The following is a 19,857-nucleotide window of genomic DNA, read 5'->3' on the forward strand; positions in this document are numbered from 1 at the left end:
CTGCTCAGCACCCGAGCAACCAGCGGGTACAACCCCAGCGAGGGCATCCGGGGGGGGGGGGGGAGAACCCCAAATCCTCCACGGAATCGGGGCATCTCCCCCCCAGCCCCGCTCGGCGTCCGCTCTGGGAGCGCGGCGATCCAGCGCCACCTCTAACCCTCGGTCGGACGGCAACCGAATAATGATAAAGCAGCAACTTTATTCGACTCGAGAACCCCCTGCCCACCCAACACCAGCCCCACGCCAACCCCTGCCCCTGCCCCTCCCCTGCAAACCCAGCGCAGGGCGCGGGGCTGCACGGGCGGGACCCGGGGGGGCGACGTCTGGGCCCCGGCGCGGCTCTCCCGGGAGTTTTGGGGGAAGCAACGTGGGAAACGATCGCCCCTCGCTGCAGCAAGCGGCGGCCGCTCCGCGCTGTCCCCCCCCCGTGTCCGCGGGCCGCCCCCGCCCCCGCCCCCGGCCGGGCTCTTTTCTGCCCGCCCGCCCCGTCGGGGGCCCCGCGGCCGCCGGGGGAGCTGCGGGCGGCGACGCGAACCAACGCCCGCCCCCTGCCCGCACAGCGCCCCGCCTCCCCGCTTGGTGGGCGGGCCCCGCGGCAGGACGCGTTCCGATTGGCCACGCCTCCCGCCACTCGCGCTGCGCCCCCTTTCCATTGGGCAGCGCCGCGCGGCCTTATCAGTCCATCTCCCGGCGGTGCGCGCCGTCACTCAATCCGCCTCCATATCCCTCCGCCACAAAACATAGTCCCCCTCTCCTCACGGCGGCCCTCCCCTCCCCCACCGCTCCCCGCCGCGCTCCCCCCTTCCCCCCTTTTTCCCCCCACCGCGCCTTCAGCTCGGCGCTCTCCGCGCTGCGGCGGGGGAGACGCGAGGAGAGGCGGCGGAGGGATACAGCGAGGGGAGGCGCTTGACGAAGAGTGGGCGTGGCTTAACGGAGGCGGGGGGGGGGGGGAGGCGGCGGCGCTGGGGCCCGGCCAAACCCCGGGGGCGGGGGCGCGGGGCGCACGCGCCGCCCGGGCCGGAGCCAGGCGCTGCCGCTTCGCTGCGCCGTGCCCGCCGGCGGCGCCAGAACAATAGGGGCCGGGGCCGGGGCCGCCCGCCGGCACAGGGCGCCGCGGCCGCTTCCGAGGCCGGGCCGGGGCCGCCGCCACCGCCTGGGTGCCCGCGGGAGCTTCATGCGCTGCCCTCCTCCTCCTCCCCCCCCCTCCCCGCCCGCCGCCCCTCCGCGCACGCACCGGGGGCGCGGTTGTGCCCCGGAACAGGTAAAAAAAAAATAAAAGAAAAAAAAACAGAGAAAAAAAAAAAAAACAACTAACGAGGTGGGGGTAACGGGGCCGTTATGGGGGGGGGGGGGGCAGCCGTCGAGCAGCCGCGGTCGGGGCGGGACCCCCGGGGGGGGGCTCGGGGGGGGTCCGTGCCCGGCGCCCCCCGGCCCGGCTCTTTTGTCCCCGGCGCTCCGCGAACTTTGCCGGGGGGGTGGGGAGGGAGCGGGGGGGCTGCAGGCACCGGGACCCCCCCCCTCCACCCCCTTTCCCCGCTGCGGGGGGGGCCCGGCTCTTTATGGGGGGGGGGGCCCGGTTCCCTCGCCCCGCTCCCGGTGGCTGCGAAGTTGGGACCGGGCCCCCCCCGGGGGGTTGGGGTGGGGGGGGGGTCGCTGTTTCTCCCCCATGGCTGTAAAAGTTTCGGGGGGGGGGCACAGGGAGGGGGCGGCCCGCTCTGAGCCCCCCCCTTAGCGTGAGGCCGGTGGGGGTGGGGGCTAAAAGGATTGGGGGGGGGGGGGGGCAGCTCGGCCTCCACCCCGCCCCGGGGGGGGCTGCACGGTTTGGGGGGGGGGGGGCACGAAGGGACCCGGGTGGCGGTGGGGCCGCTCGGGCTCGTCCCGGGGAGATGCGAGGGGGTTTGGGGGGGGCAGAGGCTGCTTCAAACCCCCCCACACCCCCCTCCGGGCCACGCCGAGCGGCGGCTGCAGGGGCCCGGCCCGGCCGGGAGGGGGGCACGGAGCCGGCCGGGCCTTGGCAGCCTTTGTCCCGCCCGGGGGGGGCCCGGGGGGAGCGGGGAAGCGGCCTCGGACCCCCCCCCCCGGGGACCCCCCCCAGTCCCGCGGGGTCAGCCCGGCCCCGGCCTTTGTGCGGATGGAGGACGGGGCCCGGCGGCCCTTTTAACTTTTAAGTTAAAAACAGAGTTTTGTTTTGCTTTTTTTCTTTCTTTTTTTTTTTTTTTTTATAAAAAGAGGTGAAAATATTAGTGGTTTTTTTTTCAAAAAGGCCCTGGCTGAACCCTGCTCTGCGAGTTGTTAAAGTTGTCCGGGGGTGAGCGTTGCCTCAGGGGGCTTCGTGTGTTGGAAATGGGGGGGTCCCAAGGTGCTGCCCCCCCCCAGCACCCAAGGGACCCCCAGAAAGGGGCTCCCTGCCCCTACCCCCCCCCCCCCCCCCCCCGTCACGGCCGGGAGCGGGGCTGTGGGTGGGTGAAGGCGCTTTAAAAATAATGTCCAGATGCACTGGTGCCACTTAAACTCTTTTTTTAAAACAAAAAATAAAAAATCCCCGGGCTGTTTTTACGTGCTGGGCGGATTTCGGTATATTTTGTATTTTTAAACTTTATTGAAATGTGGTGGCTGAGCCGGCACAGCTTACAAACAGTTCGGATCACATGCAGTTGTCTTCTTTTTTTTAACCTTATGATTAATGAGTTAAATTTATTGGCCAGCTGCCCTTTATAACCATGAATGAGTTCCTAAAAAAAAAAAAAAAAAAAAAAAAAGAGAGGAAAAAAAGGAATCTTTTATCTCCTCCCAGGCCTCTCTTCCTCCCTCCCAAAGAAATGTTTTTCTATCATAGTGAGTTGGCCAAAAAGATCAATCTCCCTTTTAAAAAACAAAACAAAAAATCCGTAAAATTAGGAAGAATAATATTTACCTATCTTGCCAGGTTGCCTGAAGAGCTTTATTTTTGCAGCCCCCTCCAAAAACAAGGCGTTTTTTTAGTTTTCTTCAGGCCCTTTTGGGAGGGGGGGGGCAGTTCTCACCACTCCTCTCGCCGGCGCTGGGCATCCCCACGCTCAGCCCTGGAGCAGCAGCTGCAGGTGCTCAGCAACCTCAAGGAAAGAGGCACAAGATCAGACTTTTTTTTTTTTCTTCTCTCGTTTTTTAAACAAAACTAGGCAAGGACAAGAGCGAGCCTCCTGCAGGGAGCGAGCGTGGGGGAAGGCGAAGGGGCGAGCCGAGCCAGACAAGCGCCCGAGTGATAACTTGCCTGAACCCTTTGATAAATGAGTTGACTTTTTTTTTTTTTTTTTTTTCCCCCCCTTCATTCGCCGCACGCCAGGAACAGAATTGGCCCGAACTAGTGGAATTGGCAGCAAAAAACTAACATCCAAGTGTGTCTGGTCAATAGCCCGCTTGTTCCTGCCCCTGGGTGCGATGTGAGGGCTCTGCCTGTGCTCCCAGCCCGGCGGGGCACGGCACTCGGCTGGGTTTTCTTTTTCTCCTTCCCCCTTTCTCTCTCCTCTCGCTGTGTCTTTTTTAAATATTCATCAATGGGGTGGGTAGTTTGCTCTAGTCATTAAAATATCTCCTTCCCCTCCCCCTTGCTTTCTCTAGGACTGCCACTGTTGAGTCTGTGGGAGTATGAATCAGCAGCAGCAGAGAATGGCTGCAGTTGGGACAGACAAAGAGCTCAGTGACCTGCTGGACTTCAGTATGGTGAGCGAGGGCCCGGGGCTTCGGAGCTGCACGGGGGAGGAAATGGGAGCCTGGAAATTGGCCGTGATGGGTTTCAGATGTGCCGTGTTTGTGTGCATGCACATGTGCTGCAACTTGTTTATTTTCAAGTTAAAGCAAAGCTGCTGCCCCTCCTCCCCCCCCCTTCCCCTCAATGTATATTGTTTCCTCGCAGGGAGTACAGAGAGGTGGGGGGGTTGGTGGGTTTTGGTGTTTTTTTTTTTCTTTTTTTTTTTTTTTTTTTTTGATGGGAAATTCTGGGGAAGCATAACGTACTCGTGTGTAGCCTGTTTAAATGCTGGTGGTGAAAGAGCCAGGTAACTGTTTTTGAAGCCATGGATACAAAGCTAATGCAAAGATGTAACTTCAGTAGCTGATTAATCAGGCTTCTTTCCTCTCCCCCGATCCAGACTATTAAACTTTTGCTCCCACAGGTTATTCTATCTCAGTTTGAAATTTGTCCAAGCTCTCCAGCACATTATTTTTGCACGAGTTAGGCACTCGCGTTCCCCACGCTCTGCTCTACTGGAAACCTTTTAGCTGCCTTTAGGGGCTGTTCGTTTTCAAAGAAACAGAACCTAAGAGTTCCCCCCGAAGGATGTGCGCGGCTCAGAGGGAAGAGAAGTCCCTGGTAGCCGCAGCAGGGCGCGGGTTAGTCCCCAGCACAGCTGCCTGTGCTGCCGTCTGCAGTCAGCGACGTGCCACACCGAGCACGTCGAGCCTCTGCCACACCGGGGCTGGCAGGTGACTTGCGGAGGGGAGAGCTCGTGTTCAAAAAGAAAATAACTTTGTTTGGTTCCTCTGTCGTTTGCTGCACCCTCACGGGGCTTGGAGCGCGCGTCTTGCTTTTAAGATAAGCAAACGTACTGCGAAGATAGAGAAAACAGCTCCTCGAGGAGGAATAACCATGGGTGCCGTGGCTTGGGCTGCGGGCTGGCCCCTGGGTTGATTTTCTTGCCCCGTAGGGAGGAGGGGAGAAGAGTAAAAGGGGAAAAAGGTGGCAAAACCAGGGGTGCCTGCTGCCCTTGTAGCTGTTATGCCTATGGAAAGTGCTGAAGCCTGGTAGCTTTGCACCCAAGCACTGAGGTTTAGCATTGAGAAATAAACCTTTTTGTACAGCTGGGGCTGTACCTGTCCCTGCTGGGCTCTGTGCTGGGGAGTTTTGGTGGTGGTGCCTCTGTCCCACGTAAGATCAAGTCTCCTGCAGAAGGACGAGTCCAGTTCTCCTAGTGCTGGGCTTCTGTCGGGAGGCTGGCTCTGTTAAATGAACAGCAGGATGTTTTACCGTTGGTTGTGGGACTGGGTTAAAGCATACCTTTAAAAACAGAACTACCTCCAGGTTCGCTGGGGAGCGGTGTGTGGTTATTCTGCTCTCATCCTCGAGGTCCTGCTGTTCAGCAGGCGTCCCGGGGCTCGCCAGCTCGTCCACCAGGCAGTGCCAGGTTTTGGGCTGAGCCTCGGTCAGTAGCCCATAGCCTGCTCGCAGGTTGGGGCTGTGCCAGCTCCTGCTTTGCTTGGTCTCTGAGGAAAAAAAAACACAAATCCCACTCCCCGTTCAGAGCTTTAAAAAACCCAAGCCCTTATTTTCAAAACTGACAACCCATCCTCACTCAGTTGCATGCTGAGAGCTGTATTCCCTGGAGGGGTCCTGACCTGTTCCCTCTGTATATGAATATTTCTGTCCTTGGAGATTAATCTGCGGCCAAGGGTTGGATTTGGGTTCAATTCCAGCTCTCCTACGCTGATGTAAACCTGGGGAATGACCAGAATTTGTTCTGCGCTCGTCTGAGGCTTATGCATTCAGCAGCGGCACCGGGGGCGGCTGCTTACAGGATCAGGGCCTGCAAATGTCATTTGCCAGCGAGTGATTCGAAGACATTCCCTCCAGGATAAGTTGGCCGATGGGCTCCGATGCAGGCTGGATGTGAGCCAGGTCTGTTTCACAAGCCCTCGTCTCTCCGCACATGCACACCCTTCTCCTGAGTTTGCATAAAGGGATATTAGCATCTCTCCTGGAGGATGGGAAGTGGAAATGGAAAGGTTCCTCGCTGGGAGCTGGGCACCCTGGCGTTGCAGGCTTGTGCAAAACGTGGGGGTGTCAGGGAGACTGCGCTGTGGGTTTCTGTACTTGTGTCGTTGGGATGCAGGATTTTTGGCCACAAATCTCATTCTCAACTGTATTTATATGTTTTTTTGGAATAAGCAGGAGTGGAGCCCAATAATCCTCTCTATAAGAGAGTGGAAGGAGGGAAGCCAGGAGAGATTCAGAGAGGCTGGAGGCATTTGTTTCAGATCAGCCTTTCAGTTCCTTTTTCCTAGGGAATGTTCAGCCCCTGTAGCCCGTGGTCCAGCTTTGTGCTGTCTTTTGGGTGGATTTTAATGTCTGGCCCTGGTGGGTTTGCGGAGTTGATAAAAGGGTTGTGCGAGAGGCTGTAAATGGGGCTTAGAGCCCTGGAAAGAAAGACCTTGTGCCTTCTTTAATAAACAAACACGTTGGGTAGCTGCTGAGCTGCGAAGCACTCACCCGAAGCTTTCTGCCAGTGTAATTTGACAATGAGGGTGAAAACCAAAGCAACGTGCTTCTGAGCGAGCTGGAGCCAAAGGTGCAGCCCTGTATTCGGCTTGCTGCTCTGGGGTGTGCGCGGCACAGCGCTTACCTCTACCTCGGAACAAATTGCCTTTTATAATTGCCCCAAAGTGCAGGTAATTTGTAAGCTTTCTTTCACCACCGCTCCCTGGCAATAGTCCAGAACAGGCTTGCAAATCTGGAGGAGAGCTTTCGAGAAAGCATCCTGCCTATTGCTTCGCGTTGCAGGCTTCCACCTTTTTAGCAGCCTTTGGTTTTGGTGCGTGACTTTGTGCCAGGCTGGGGCTGGTGGGCATGTGCGGTGCGAGCTGTGCCCGGGTGTTGCCCACATGTGCATTGCGAGATGCTCGCTGCAGCCATCCCGGACCACATCTGTGCCCTGCTGCTGCTGCCTGCGTGTCCTGGGAAGGCACAGGCATGTCCCGGGGTGGGTGCCCAGGCACAGGGCTCTGCCTTGCCCACGGACGGGGCTGGGGGCTCATCCGTGCCGCGGTGCGCGCCTGCCAAGCCGGAGAGAGGCAGGCGGCTGCGTGCCAGCCTGGGTCTCTGGCAGAAGTGAAATACTGTTAACAGCAATGATTATTAGCAGAGTATTAACCATATGCTGCGGGGATGCCGCTTGTCAGGGCGGGCTTCTAACTCGGTGAGAAGTTGCAGGGTGGGCAGAGGCTTGAGCAGTCGCCTAGGGCTGCTCCCTCGGCAAGTGACGGCTCTCGCTGCCTGCTGGCCCTCGCCATCCAGCTGCTGGAATAAGAGTGGAAACCGAACTGTTTGCAGCCAGCAGGGCTTGAGCAGCTCCTTCTGCCCCTGCTCCTGTCGCTCCCGGGATGCTGGATGCTGCTGAAGCGGCACCAAGTGCCCTGCTCTGGCCAAGGCGCAGTGCCTGCATTTCCATGATAAAACTCTCGCTTTTGTTTCGAGGGAAGCGGTCGTGAAGTTTGCTTTACGCCGGGGTGGACGTTTGGGGCTGTAGTCAGGAAGGCCTGCCTTAAATGAACACGTATGAAATATCCTGCTGGCAACGTTTATTGAGTCGAATTCCCTCTTCTCCCCGAATTAACAGCTGGATGCTTTCCACTCTGCAAAATAGATTTCAGGTTTTGAGTTCAGGCCTGAGGTTGGCTCAGCCTGGAGTTCATAAGGTGGAGGAGCGGGGGAAGTGAAAACAGCTCTTTAATTTGAAAACACTGATGCACTGGTGGAAGTGCCCAATAAATAAAATGCTGCTTGATATTGTTACTTGTGTCTGGCAAATTCCCTCTCTTGCTTACAACTTTGCTGCCGGGAGCGTGGGGTCTCTCATCTGTAATTCCCCGGCAGCGAGCGCGGGTGTTGGGAGCTCCCCGTGCTCTGGGTTTGCATCTTTTAATCTGGGAGAAGTGGAGGGGGAATAAATCCTTCGGTGGTGGGGGTTAGAGCTGTGAGGATACACGGGCATTGTTGTCAGCTGTCAGGGAGGCCGGAGACATGACTTGAGAAACTATATACAGAGCCTTAAGATGGGGGATTTTACATAACCACTTACATCTACGTTATTCAAATCCAACAAAGGACGAGTAATGACCCAATTACAGCTCCTCCGAGGCTGCGCCTGGGTCCCTCTGGTGTGTGCCAGCCCCGGTCATCCTCCCCCCCCCCCCCCCTCGAAGTTTATTTTTAAAGCTGCATTTCGAAGCAGAAAGGAAATTCGCAGTGGGTGGGTGAACTTTGGCTGTGAGTGACACACGCCAGCGAGCGCCTCGCGAATGACTTGCACCCAGCTCCTCGATGCGGCCGCGCACCAGCCTGCACCATGGTGGAAAAAAAACTTGGCAGCAAAAAAAAAAAAAAAAAAAAAAAAGTAAAAAAGAAAAAAAAAATAAAACCACCAAAAAACTGAAACGTTTCCTGGAGCCGGCGAGCGATAAAGGTGCTCGGAGCCTGCCTCGAGGCGCGGGGTGACCCAGGGCACCCCGCTTGGTCGCGGATCCCTGCGGGAGGGAGCGCAGGAAGGGTTGCATCAGTCTGAAACCTCGCGGCGGTGGCGCGGTGGCGAGGGCATCCCCGCGGGGGCGTGCTGGGGATTGCCGCACGCGGGGGGGACACCTCAGTGCAGGAGTAGAAGGTGCACAGTGGAACAGGGCTGCTCATTTTCTCCGCTGGTGCTTGCCGCTCCAACCGCGGGGTTTTCGGCATCGGCGCGTAGGAAGCAGAAAACCTCGCGGAAAGGAGGCAGGGGAGCTCTTGGGGTTTTGTTTTGCTGCTCAGGATGGGGGTGCCCCCTGCTCACGTGGGCAGAACTGCCTCTCACTGCCTGGAAAAGGGGTCTCCGACCCCTTGGTTGTCTTCCCCACCTCAATGGGAGGGCGTGTGAGCGGGGCCGGGCCGGGTCAGCTGTGCAAATTCCATTTTTAGTCATTTCAGGGATCTTTGCAGAAAACAGCGCTGACAAAAACAAACCAGAGCACTGAAAGGAAGGTAGGCTGCGAGCATTCGGTGTCGTCAGGGTTTGTTTTTGTTTTCTAGCCCGACTTCCTGAGGAAACAAGGCCTGTTCGATGGTGGGGCCACCGGCCCCCTGGGTGTGGGGCTGAGCCTCTGGGGGTGCAGGGGGGGCCCCAGCAGCACCCAGCAGGGGCTGAGCCCCCGGGGAGCGGGGTGCTGGCAGCAGGGTGACACCGCGGGGAGGAACGTGCCTGCGGGCTTGCTGCTGGTTGTCCACACGTGCACTTAAACGCTGCTTACACCTTTATTTAAATGCGTGTGCTTCTGTACTGCTCAAGTGTGCACCTTCATAAATATATATGATCCCAAATTTGAGTTCTTTTTTGAATGGCAGTTGGTTTCTTAACTGCTCTCTTTGCATCTCTACCACATTTAACTGTGTTTTTTTTTTTTTTTTCCTCCCCAGCATTTGTAAAAACAAAGCTGGGCAGACGGTTCTTTACAAAGGAATGTTTCTGACCACAGCCAGACATCAGCTATGTCAGGGCACGAAACGCTGCGTTTCTGTAGGCTCTTGTGCCATTACATTGTTTAATCTTCAAAGCATTAAACTTTTGAGTTACTCAGACATTGCAAAGCTAAAAATAATAAAAATTCAAATGACTTGGTGGTGAAAGTATCTTGAGTAGTAAAAGGATATTAAAATGTTAATTCACAAAGCGTTTTCCCACCAGTTGTTTTATTGGCTGGAGCTCCATTTGTGTGGAGAAGAATTAGTTTTCTCCTGCACGCAGGTGCATATAGATTTTTAAATAACAGCTTCTGAAGCCCTCCCACCTTACATTAAATATATTGACCCGGGTTCGCTGATGAGGTACGCAGTATTTTTGGGGAAGCTCCCTGGCAGAAGATGAGCTGTGATGCTGTGGCCACAGCAGCATAGCAAGCGAGTAGCCAACGTTACTGACTTTGCAAAATATGCAAATGTTGCTCAGCGTGAGTTTAATACCTTTGAACTTGGCACGGCTTCTGCCAGCCCATGGGCTGCGTTCGCTCGTGGTGCTTCTGGAGCCCCCGGGGACCAGGGTTGGGAGCTGGCATGGGGCTGCTGGGTGGCTTTGGGCACGGGGTGAGACCTGGACCATGCTACGGGTCGAGGGACGAAGTGAGCTCTGTTGGGTGCTGTCGCTGGCCTGGGAGCTTTTTATGAATGAAGTCGGGCATTCGGCACGGCTCCGGGGGCACCCTCCTGGCTGGGCCGTGCTGAATAAGCTGGGGCAGAAACTGTCGGTTTTGACCGCAGCAGCGATGCGTCTTGGATGGCTTTCAACTGCACCTAAGGAACCAGACACGCTGTGTACACAGGAGAAGTTTATGCACGTAGGAATGCGTGTGTATATTAGCGCACAGCTGCGCTGCTCTCCTGTCCCTCCTGCAGCTGATCTATGTAGCAGGGACACGGGGAGAGGAAAGTTTTTTGCATCAGTAAAGTGCTTCTCTTCCCCCTTCCTCCCCCTGCCTGCCCAACATGACCCCCCTTTGCAGCAGCACAGCAAAACTAACATACTGAAATCTCTTTTCTCTTCCCTTCCCTCTCATCTCCTTGTTTTTCTAGATGTTTCCCCTGCCAGTGGCTAATGGAAAAAACAGACCCACGACCCTAGCAAGCACTCAGTTTGGAGGATCAGGTATTGTCATCTTAATTTTTTTTTCTTTAACAACATAGTCTCTTACAATAAATGTGTGTTTGCTACCAGAGACCCAACCGGAGCGGTTTCGGTAGTTTTGTGTGTTGTGTGTTTTTCTGGTGGTTGTCTGCTGCTGGTTTGTCGGATGCTCTCCTTGTTGCTCTGCGTGTCTCTGGGCAGGCAGAGCTGCTCGTGCTGGTCTGTCTCTGGTTGGGAGGCTGCTGCCGGAGCTGGGGGTGGTGTGCTGTACCCTGGAAGACTTTTTCTGCACATCACTGAGGAGACACTTCCTTGGTGGTGAATTCCTGGGGCTCAGCTGCCTGAAGGAAGACTCCAGTGCAATTTGGGTGTCTGCTCTATTCAGCCCCCCAGCAGCTCCCTGCTGCAGGTGGGATCTCTCTGTTCCCAAAAGTGCCTTCACAAAGCCCTCCTGGCAGCAGGGAGAACGGCAGCGAGGGCGGCTGGAGCCGTGCATGAGGTTTGGGGCTGCTGGGGGGCAGAGCAGAGCCGTGCGGCTACATCCCCGCTGGCGAGGGTACAAGGATGCCTGCATCAAAGGGGTTTGGGAGCAGGGTGTCTGCGGGAGGAGCAGCAGGCTCTGAAGGGCACGGAGCTTTTAGATGTCTGGTTTTGGAAGCACGGTGTGGATTCATCTGAGGCTGAAGCGGAGAATTCCCAGGCCAGGCGGACGGCGCAGTGCCGTGCCAGGCTTTTGATGCCCGGGGAAGGTGTGCTCTGCGCAGGGCTCACTGCAGCCCCTGGCATGCAGGAAGTTCGCTTAATTTGCCCTTCTTGCCGAAACATGCTGCTGCTTTGGGGATGGTTAAAACTTGACCTTCCTGCGCCGGCTCAAGTCGAGCTGTCTGGGGAAAGGGCAGTGCCCGTGGCCAGCCACAGGGAGCAGGGTGGGATTTCTGCATGGTGGCGGAAAAGGGGAGCTCCTGTGGAAGCAACGTGCAGTGCTCTGCTCCTGCTCTTTGGGGCCAGGGGAATGTGGAACTGTTTAGCTGCTTGTCAAGATGTTTTTGAGCAAACATTTTTACAGGGAGGTAAGCCGTTGAGTGGGTGCTGGAGAAAAGGGAGGAAATTCAAGGGCAGAAACTCTCGGGTTAACCCAGATGGAAGCTGATCTCCCTAGCGAGTGTTCCTGTGTATGAATGTGCCTGCGACTTCTGCTGTTAAAATAATCCACCAAAGACATGCTACACGCTAGTGAGAGAATAGCTCTGGAGCAAGCTCCCATTAATTCGTTTCCTGCTCAGAGGCTGGCTTGGCTGCCTGGCTTGCAGAGCCGGCCAGCGAGCTGAGGCTTCAAGCAAGGCTGTGCTGGTGCAGCCAGCGTGGTGACCGGACCCCCTCTGCCTAGCTGGGCTGCAGCCAAAACGATGCAGAACCTTTTTCTTTCTTTTTATTTCTTCCCCTCTCTCTTCGTTCGGGTGAGTGAAAGGTAATGTTGACACCACCCTTCCTCTGGGCTGGTGCTTTCTGAGCCTGGCTGTGAGTAGTTCATAAAAACAGAGGACTGATATTATACAACAGCAGTTGCACAATCACTGCTGTCCTGGTTTTGGGGCTCTGGGGCAGCTCTTCTGTCCTGCAGACAGGCAGCCTGTGTTTGAAATGCAGCTTGAGGCTTGGTTTAGGGGAAACCTTTTGCTGCACCAGCAGCATTCGCTCCTCAGCCTGTTGTGCTTAGCCTCACCTTTGGAGAGTGAGGGGGACACATTTCAATTCCTCTTCACATTTGTGACTTCTGGGTGTTTGAAGAGGGATTTTTGCTGGGTGAATAACTGCAATAAGATTCCAATAAGGTGTGCAGTGTACAGGGGTGCAGTGCAGCTGCTAGAAGGATCCAGGCTGTCTACAGAAGGTCCTAGATAGTGGTTTTCGTAGTCTGTGGATGGTGGTTAAGCTTAATTTACTAATTGACAGCAAGGTGCCATCAGAGGCTAGTTCACCCTCAAAGGCACAGCCAGGCAGCTAGCTCAGAACTTGACGGCGACTTGTCACCAGCGCTGCTTGGTCGGAGGTGAGGAGCAGATGGCCCTTGGATTTGGGGACCTGGACTTGCTGAGGGAGCAGAGCGCCTTGCAGCCATCGGTAATCTGGACCTGGAGATTAGCTCCTTACGTCTGCTCGCCACACAGCAAGGCCTGGGTTTCATCTTCAGTGTGCCTCGTGTTTTTCAAACGCTTGTGTTCAGCTGGGTCCCATGCCCCTGCTGAAAACAGTGCTGTGTTTCCCCTCCGCTGCCATCCCTCTCCTTGGAAGGAGGAACCGAGCGCCAATTCGCTGAAGTCTTGGCTCAGCAGCGCGCCCTACAACATCAATACCTCGTTATTGCAGTAACCCCGAGATAATAAACTGATGCCTTCTGCGCCAGGAGCATTTATGTTTTGTGCTTCTGCCCACCCTTGGAAATGTGAATTTGTGGCCTCCCACTCTTCATCTCCCTCCTCCTCAGGGAGATCCTGGGGCAAGGTGGAGCTCTTCATTTTTCCCCTCCGGAGGAGCCTTCAGCTCGAGGCTCTCTGCTGCCCAGGGGAAGCTGGAAGTGGAAGGAGCCGGGCAGGGACCCTGCTGACTCCCAGCCAAAACGCCCCATTTGCCAGGATAAGGTTCTCGCTTCCAAAATCGGGCTGGTAAATAAGGTAGTGTGGTAATTTGAAACACTGCTACAAGAAAACTGCGGTGATAAAGCTGCCCCAAATTGAAATCCTCTTCAAATCCCAATTAATGACTGCTTTGGCTGCCCCTGGCTGGGCTGCTGGTGCGTGCGTGGGTGGCCTCCTCGCGAGGGGGGACCCGGTTTGCTCTCTGAAGCCAGGAAAATTCAAAGTGTTAATGCAAGCCCTCCAGCTTTGAGATCTCTTTGCTTTTATATTTGTCTCCTGGTTTTATTTTAAGCTCTGCCACTGTTTCCCTCATTTCTGTCCTTAAATGCACCAGGGAGGAACTGGTTTAGCTATCCCGCCGCCCGGACAATTCAGCACCTCCGCTTTGCGTTTTTTTGGCAAGGCGAAACCCAACAATTGCCACTAGGACGGAGCTTACGTCATGCAGGCCGTGTCTGCAGCATTTATAGCACATATAGGTCACCGCGGGGAAGTTGGTCTTCCTGGGGCTTGGAGCTGCGACCAGCGCTTCCAGCGTGAGCCCCGCTGTTTGCTGCCGGGGCGCTCGGCACATGCCTATTGTCCTGCTCCTACAGGGCTGTGGTTTCGTCATCCCCGTGCCAAACTGTTTGTTATTTGCAGTAGCAAAACATTTCAAGCCATGTCCTCTGTCCCCCCCTCCCCATGTCATAGTTTGTAGATGACTAATCTGATCAGAAACGAGCTCCCTCCCAGCGTGCTTAATTAAACTGCGCCTCTAGCAGGAAACCGCGCGTGCTGGATTTCACATGGAAATGACCATTTTTAATTGACGCTGAGACAGTAGGAGTGGCGGGAGGTGAAGAAGTTTCATTGTCTCTTCCCGGGCCGTGGCATCGCCGTTGGGCCACGCTGGGGCTGTCACCTCGTGGCTGCTGAGTTTTTGGGGTCAGCGCGTGCCAGCTGCGCCGCTGCTGCAGCAAACACGAGCAGGGAAGGGAAACCGAGGCAAACGGTTGCACGAGGTACTACATCTCCTGGAGCAGCTCACCAGCAGTGCTTTGCATCCACAACAAATGTACGGCGCCTGTAGCCCTCTCCCCAAAGCATCAGCAAAGTGTGCGATGCCAGGGTTGTGTCCTACTGGAACAGCAGCCCAGGCTGCCTTCTGCCGACACGATTCCTGCTCACAATAAATAAAAATCTTTGCTAAAAAAAAATAGCCTTAATTGTTTTCCTTTTGAGTAACTGAATTCACCGTTAAATGTCTTTTCTTTCTCGCTTTGTGCTGAAGGGAGCTCCCGTGCTTGAGGTCCCCTGGGTGGGTTTGGAGGGGAGAGTCCCCCCCCCCCCCCCCCCCCCAGCTCCGTGCTGTGATTTCCACCCCCAAAATTTGTTCAGCGCTTTTTTGCCAGTGAGATTGTGAGATGAGGCTCATTGTTGAGGGAATTGCTTTGATCGGGGCAAGTTCATAAAATACATTTGAAGCTGGCTAACCAGGGAGTTTTTCAAAGAGTTACAAGCTGGTGCATGTAACAAATTTTAAGTTATAGTCTAGTGAACAAAGCAAATGCATTCTCCCCAGAGGTAGGTGAGTCTGTATCCCCTTTGAAAGCCTGCTTTAAACAACGTTCAAACTTGGATACCTGTGGCAACAGCACTGAGAGTAATAAATTCTATGAAAGATGAGGTTGTCTCGTTAATTGGGGCTGTGGGTTAGCTGTTTGAAGATTTAATTATTCTGCGTGTGCACGCAGCCGCGTGTCAGGAGGATCCCGGCATGGAAGGGAGGCTTTGGGGGGCTGGGGGCTGGTGGTAAAAGCAGCGAATTCGGGGGGTTGTGGGGAGCTGAGCACCACGTTTTGGGCGCAGTGCTGTCATGATTGAGCTTCAGGCTGCAGAATGGCGTTTGCAGCTATTTGCCATAGTGAGGAAAAGCGGAGCTTTTATTAGTAAGGATGTATCACGTTTTCCTACTAACTGCCTCGAGTTCCCACATGTTTTGCTTATGCTGGAGTGGGAGTGATGGGCTTTGCTTGCTATTTTGATATGTGATGGAAGGCAGACATGAGGTACGCAATATGGGACTTGATATTTAAAACTGGCACTTTCCATTAAAGCGTGTACTGCAGGCTGCTTGTTTATGTTGCGGTCGTGTGCGTGCCCGTGCAGCAGGCTTGCGAAACTGTCACTAAATGGAGAGCCACCACAACAAAAAGTCAGAGCAGCGAGCTTGCTTGCTTGCCTGCTGCCACGGCTTTGTCTTTCGAAGTTAAAATGACTTTTTGGCCATTTTTGAAGGAAGAAAAAAACCCTCTTGTTGTGGAGAAGTCAAGTTTGCAGTGCCTTGAATGAGGCGGCGACTTCTCTGCGTGCCCCAGGGCTGCGTTCATGTGGAGGAGGCTGCTGGAGGTGCTGGGGGGATGCCCTCAGGGCCAGCCCTGGGCTCTCCGTGCCGCAGCCCGGAGGGCTTTCAGGGCTTTCAGCAGAGTTCAGCTCCCACCTGCTGCAGCCAGGTGCTTTGAAGGGCTCTCAGCTCTGTTCTCCTTCGCTGCCTTGGGGAAGCTCCTGGTGTCCTCCTCCCTGCTTTCTGCTTGGCGGTTTGTCCGTGGGGTGGGTCACGTTAAGGATACAGAAAACAGGATTTGAGAAACAAAAACAGAAATGTTTGGAGGGCCTGAAAGCTTCTGTAGCTGGGTGAGCAGGAAATGGCAAGCGTGGGGGAACAAAAGGCAGGGGCATATCTTCACGCCTGTCTCCCTCAACCCCACGGAACGCCCCAGTTCCATCTCCAGTTGTGTCCCTGCTCCTGGCGCTGCCCTGCCATGGCAGCTGCTTCTCCTGCACCATCGCAGTGAGGATGACATGCAGCTATTTTTTGTTGCTTTTCTTCGAATACATTTTTTTCGCCTTAAATTTTCTGTGCAGTGGGCAAGGCTGGGAGTGAGTGCGTCCTGATGGAGCAGGTTTCCAGCAGGTGCCTGAGGAGTGAACCTGGGGAGAGCACCGAGGGGGAGTGTTGTGCTGGGGCAGCAGCGATGCTCTAGGGGCAGCTCAGCGCTCAGGAGTCCTGCCGGTGGCTGCGGGTACAGCAGAGAAATCTCCCTCATCTTTGTGTGCCTGCAGCTTCAGGGGCTCGCAGGGTACGTGTTTTCAGGGGAGGGGTATTTCTGCTGATCTCCCACCCGAAGGAAGAGTCCTCCTGGCTGGATTTGAGATTTTGAACGAGGAAAGAGCACGGGGAATGTCGGAGGTGCTAGAGAGCCAAAGCTGTACTGAGATAAGCGACAGCTTTTGTTTAGAAACTGCAAATTTGACACAGACCTTGTTTAAGCACACAGCTTTAACTTTGCCAGCAGAGTTAGAGCGGTGCAGCCATCTCCTGCCGGTAGAGCTTTTTCCTTCCCGAGATGAGGCAACGCAGCCCTGGTGTAACTGTGCCTGCTCGAGGGCTTGTGGCGAGATGAGTGCATCTTATGTAAAGCATCACGTGCCTTACCTGGCGTGAAGCTGGGGTAGGAGGGAGCCTTCTGCCTTCGAGCTCAAGCACCTGCTTTCCTTTTATTAAAAGGAGGTGGTGCCCAGCGCTGTTGCGCTGCTTAGGCTGCTGGTGTCGTGATGGCGAGGGCCAGGACCTGGCTAAAACTGATCTCGTGGAGGGCAGCGCGCTGGGGGTTCGGTGCTGGGGCGCAGCAGCTCTGCCTCAGCCCACCTCAAACCCTGCTCACGCAGCGTTGCTTGAACATTGTGCATTGTTGCAAGGCTGAGATTTGGACTTCTGCATTTGAGGAGGGAAAAAGCATGTGCCTAACCTGGCTGTGCCTGGCTGTTACATCCCCAGGGAGCCCTGCCAGGGCTGGGTGCTGCTCCATCCTCTGTTCCTATTGTGTTCTCCTGGTGAGAGTAGGCAGAAAGCTCGCTTTTGGCTCAGCATCCCAGCTCAAAGCCTTCCACGCTTGTTGTGCCCTTTCCAAAGGGGAGAGATGGCTTTGGAAGGGGCCCAGCAGGTCTGGCAGGCGTTTCTGCTGGACCTCGCTGCTGCTAATTTCAAATTCTGCATGCTCGGTAGGGTGCCTGCTGCAGCACGTGTCCCGCGTGTGACCAGCCGCTGCCTACTGCATCCCCATTGTTAATGTTATGTGCACTTACGCTCAGATTGGAGTTAACCTTTTTTTAAAGTTTGAGATAGCAAGTGGGTGTCTTCAGGGGACAGATGGAACGTGTGGTGCCATTTCGTTGCTCTGGAGGGCCTCATGCCTCGTCAGGCACTGCGGTAACTCGGCTGAAGAATGCCGTAAATGCATCTTCTCTGCTCACTGGCATCCAAAATCCCTGTTAAAGGTGACATCTTTGTTCTAATACAAGAGCAGACTCTAATGATGCTGTTTATAACATCTTCACAAGTGGGAAGGTGATGATGATCTTACCACTTCAGCTGGAAGTAGGCAGTGTTTGCCTCCGTGGTCAAGGCCATGAGGTTGTGCGCGTATTTCCCACGTGCTTTGTGCTGTGTGCATGGCACAGGACCATGGGCTGAACTCCCCAGGCTGGTGAAGCCCTCCTGGGATGCACGGTGACCCCTGATAGATGGGGTTGATGCGGGATGATCCTCTAACCGCGGGCTGCAAACCTGCCACAGGAGCCGTGCCATGCCTGAAAAGCACACTGCGCTCTCAGGGCGTGCTCGGTGCCTCTGCCCCGTGCTGCAGGCGTTGCGATGCAGGTAAGCCGTGGGTCACAGGCTGCTGGTGGCTGTTCCTCTTCTGCCTTGGTGCTCGCTCCTCGCCGCTCAGCTCAGCCCGTTCTGCTGGCCTCGGGTGCTGGAGCAGAGGGGTTCGCCCTCCCGCCCGCGCCCTGGCAGCCACCCCGACCCGGGGCGTGCAGCGGGGCGGTGGGCTGGTGCCGGCCGATGCAGCTGTCTCAGTTATGCCAAAAAGTTTGCCCACATCTGCCTCTCGGATTCCCAGCCGCGTGGGTTGGGATTAGCCTGCCCTCTCGCAGCGCCTCCAAATAGCTGAGACATCCCCGGAGCACGGCGAGGGGGTGGCAGCCTGCAGGCTCCCAGCTGCCTCCGAGGAGGACCGCTGGCTGTCCCACGTGTCCCCTGGCAGCGAGGAGGAGGGACGTGGGCAGCATCCAAGGGCTGCGGCTTCCCTGGTGCATCCCCAGGCCACCGACCCTGCTGGGTGCATGCAGATGCCCAGAGCAGACAGGTTTGGGGCGTGAGGATGGCACCGACCCTCCGGCATCGCGCTGCACAAGCAGAAGGCCAGAATGCGTGTTTGTGAGCAGTATTTTGGGGGAGAAAGGTTAAATTTTAGGGAAATGGGGCTTGTTGAATGATGGTTGTGCCCTGCCAGACCTCCAAGCAGAGCCAGTGTGGAGAGCATCTCGCTGCGGGTTTCGGAGGCCCTCCTGCCAGAAGGTTCCCAAGTATTTTGCAAGTCTTGATTAGCGCATTAGCTTAAACAAATTGAGTTATATATGCCACGGAGGGAAGAAAGGTACTGCACTCCTTCAGTGTTGACTTAAAGTTTAATTAATTTTGTTGCCAAATGAGGCATGAAATACGGTGTGAAATACATTGTGGTGCTGAATGCGTAATTGTACGGGGGACCGGGAGCGCGGCGGGCGCTGAGGGTTGGAGATCACCGGAGGCGAGCTGGGGCACGGCGCTCTCGTGGCATCAAAACGCGCAGCTGGCAGCTGCGGCACTGCCAGGCTTCCCGCGGTGCCCTTTGTCGGGGGACGTGCCCTGGGGACAACCCTGGGGGTGTGGGACTGGGTCCCTGCAGCCCCCCGCACAGCCCCGCAGTGCCCTTGGTCTCTCCGCGGCTTCAAACCCAGCGCAGCCTGGGTTTGGGGTAGGGTGGGGAGGTTTTTGTACAGGTTCTGGGTTTGTCTGCCCTGGGTGACCTCACGGGATGGAAGCACATGTGAAAAAACATCAGAAGGGGAAAAGGATGGAGGTTTCGTGAATCAGCTTTTGAGGATTTTCCTAATGGTTTTGTTGATGCCTCTCTTGCTGCCGTGACTAGTGTTTCTGGAGGGAGGATGGCTTTACAGGACTCATACCACCTTGCCTCACCCCTAAAGGAGGTGAATACCCAGACATCTGCCTTTTTTCCCTTGAATTTTTATATTATCTCTCCAGGTAGCTCAGCTCCAAGGTGAGTGGGGCAAAAAAAACCTAAAAACCTGCTGTCCATCTGCCTGTTAACCCTGAGCAGCACACCCCCGCCTCGAAGTGTCCGAAGGCACCATCTCTCTCTAAATTTAGCCAGAGATTGCGTCAGGAGCAAGAGGGAGGTGAAGTTAATGTGGCACAAGCTTTTTCTAGCAGGGGAGCCTTCCTGGTTAGACAGGGACCAAAAATAAATGGATGGCCGCGTTCCAGAGCGGCCGGGGATGGCAGGAAGGGCAGCCTCCAGCACCCCTGGGCGTGTTTGGGGGTGGGATTTTATACCAAGCAGGGCAAAGGGCTGTTGTACAAAACCCTGACCGGTCCTATGCAGGAGGAAGCCTCTTGGAAGGCACGTGTCGTGCCCTGTGTCCTCTCTGCAGGCACAGACCGTTGCCAGCCAGCAGTGGCCTCTCCTTCAGTGGTGGCGCTTGGCTCTGGTGGCCCCAGGCTTGGCTGGCACCGCTCGGCACGGAGCTGTTCCTCTCCTCAAAGGGCATCTTCTGCCCATCCTCCATCCCTTGGGAGTGGGGCTTTGGTGCAGTTTTCCCCCTCCAGGAGCTGTCCTGGGCTCTGTCACGGCACTGCGTGCCTCCTGGAGCTGGTGGCATCCAGCACGTCCTGGGCCTGGAGCAGGACCCAGCCACGCTCCGGCAGGACCCGCCAG

At 55.9% G+C, this 19,857-nt stretch overlaps 1 protein-coding gene across 8 annotated transcripts in view; it reads left to right on the forward strand.

Moving 5' to 3' along the window:
- The first annotated feature begins 980 nt into the window (after positions 1-980).
- Positions 981-19,857, forward strand: part of TCF3 (transcription factor 3) — a 72,346-nt gene continuing 53,469 nt past the window's right edge. For all 8 annotated transcript variants that reach the window (XM_084302855.1, XM_084302858.1, XM_084302859.1 and 5 more), the window contains exons 1-3: positions 981-1,261; positions 3,598-3,699; positions 10,343-10,415. In XM_084302855.1, the coding sequence (XP_084158981.1) occupies positions 3,625-3,699; positions 10,343-10,415 (148 nt within the window). In that variant the 5' untranslated portion in view covers positions 981-1,261; positions 3,598-3,624. The remainder of the gene's footprint in view (positions 1,262-3,597; positions 3,700-10,342; positions 10,416-19,857) is intronic.

The sequence above is a fragment of the Netta rufina genome (genome assembly GCF_964035555.1).
Source record: "Netta rufina genome assembly, chromosome: 28".
NCBI classification, from domain to species: domain Eukaryota; kingdom Metazoa; phylum Chordata; class Aves; order Anseriformes; family Anatidae; genus Netta; species Netta rufina.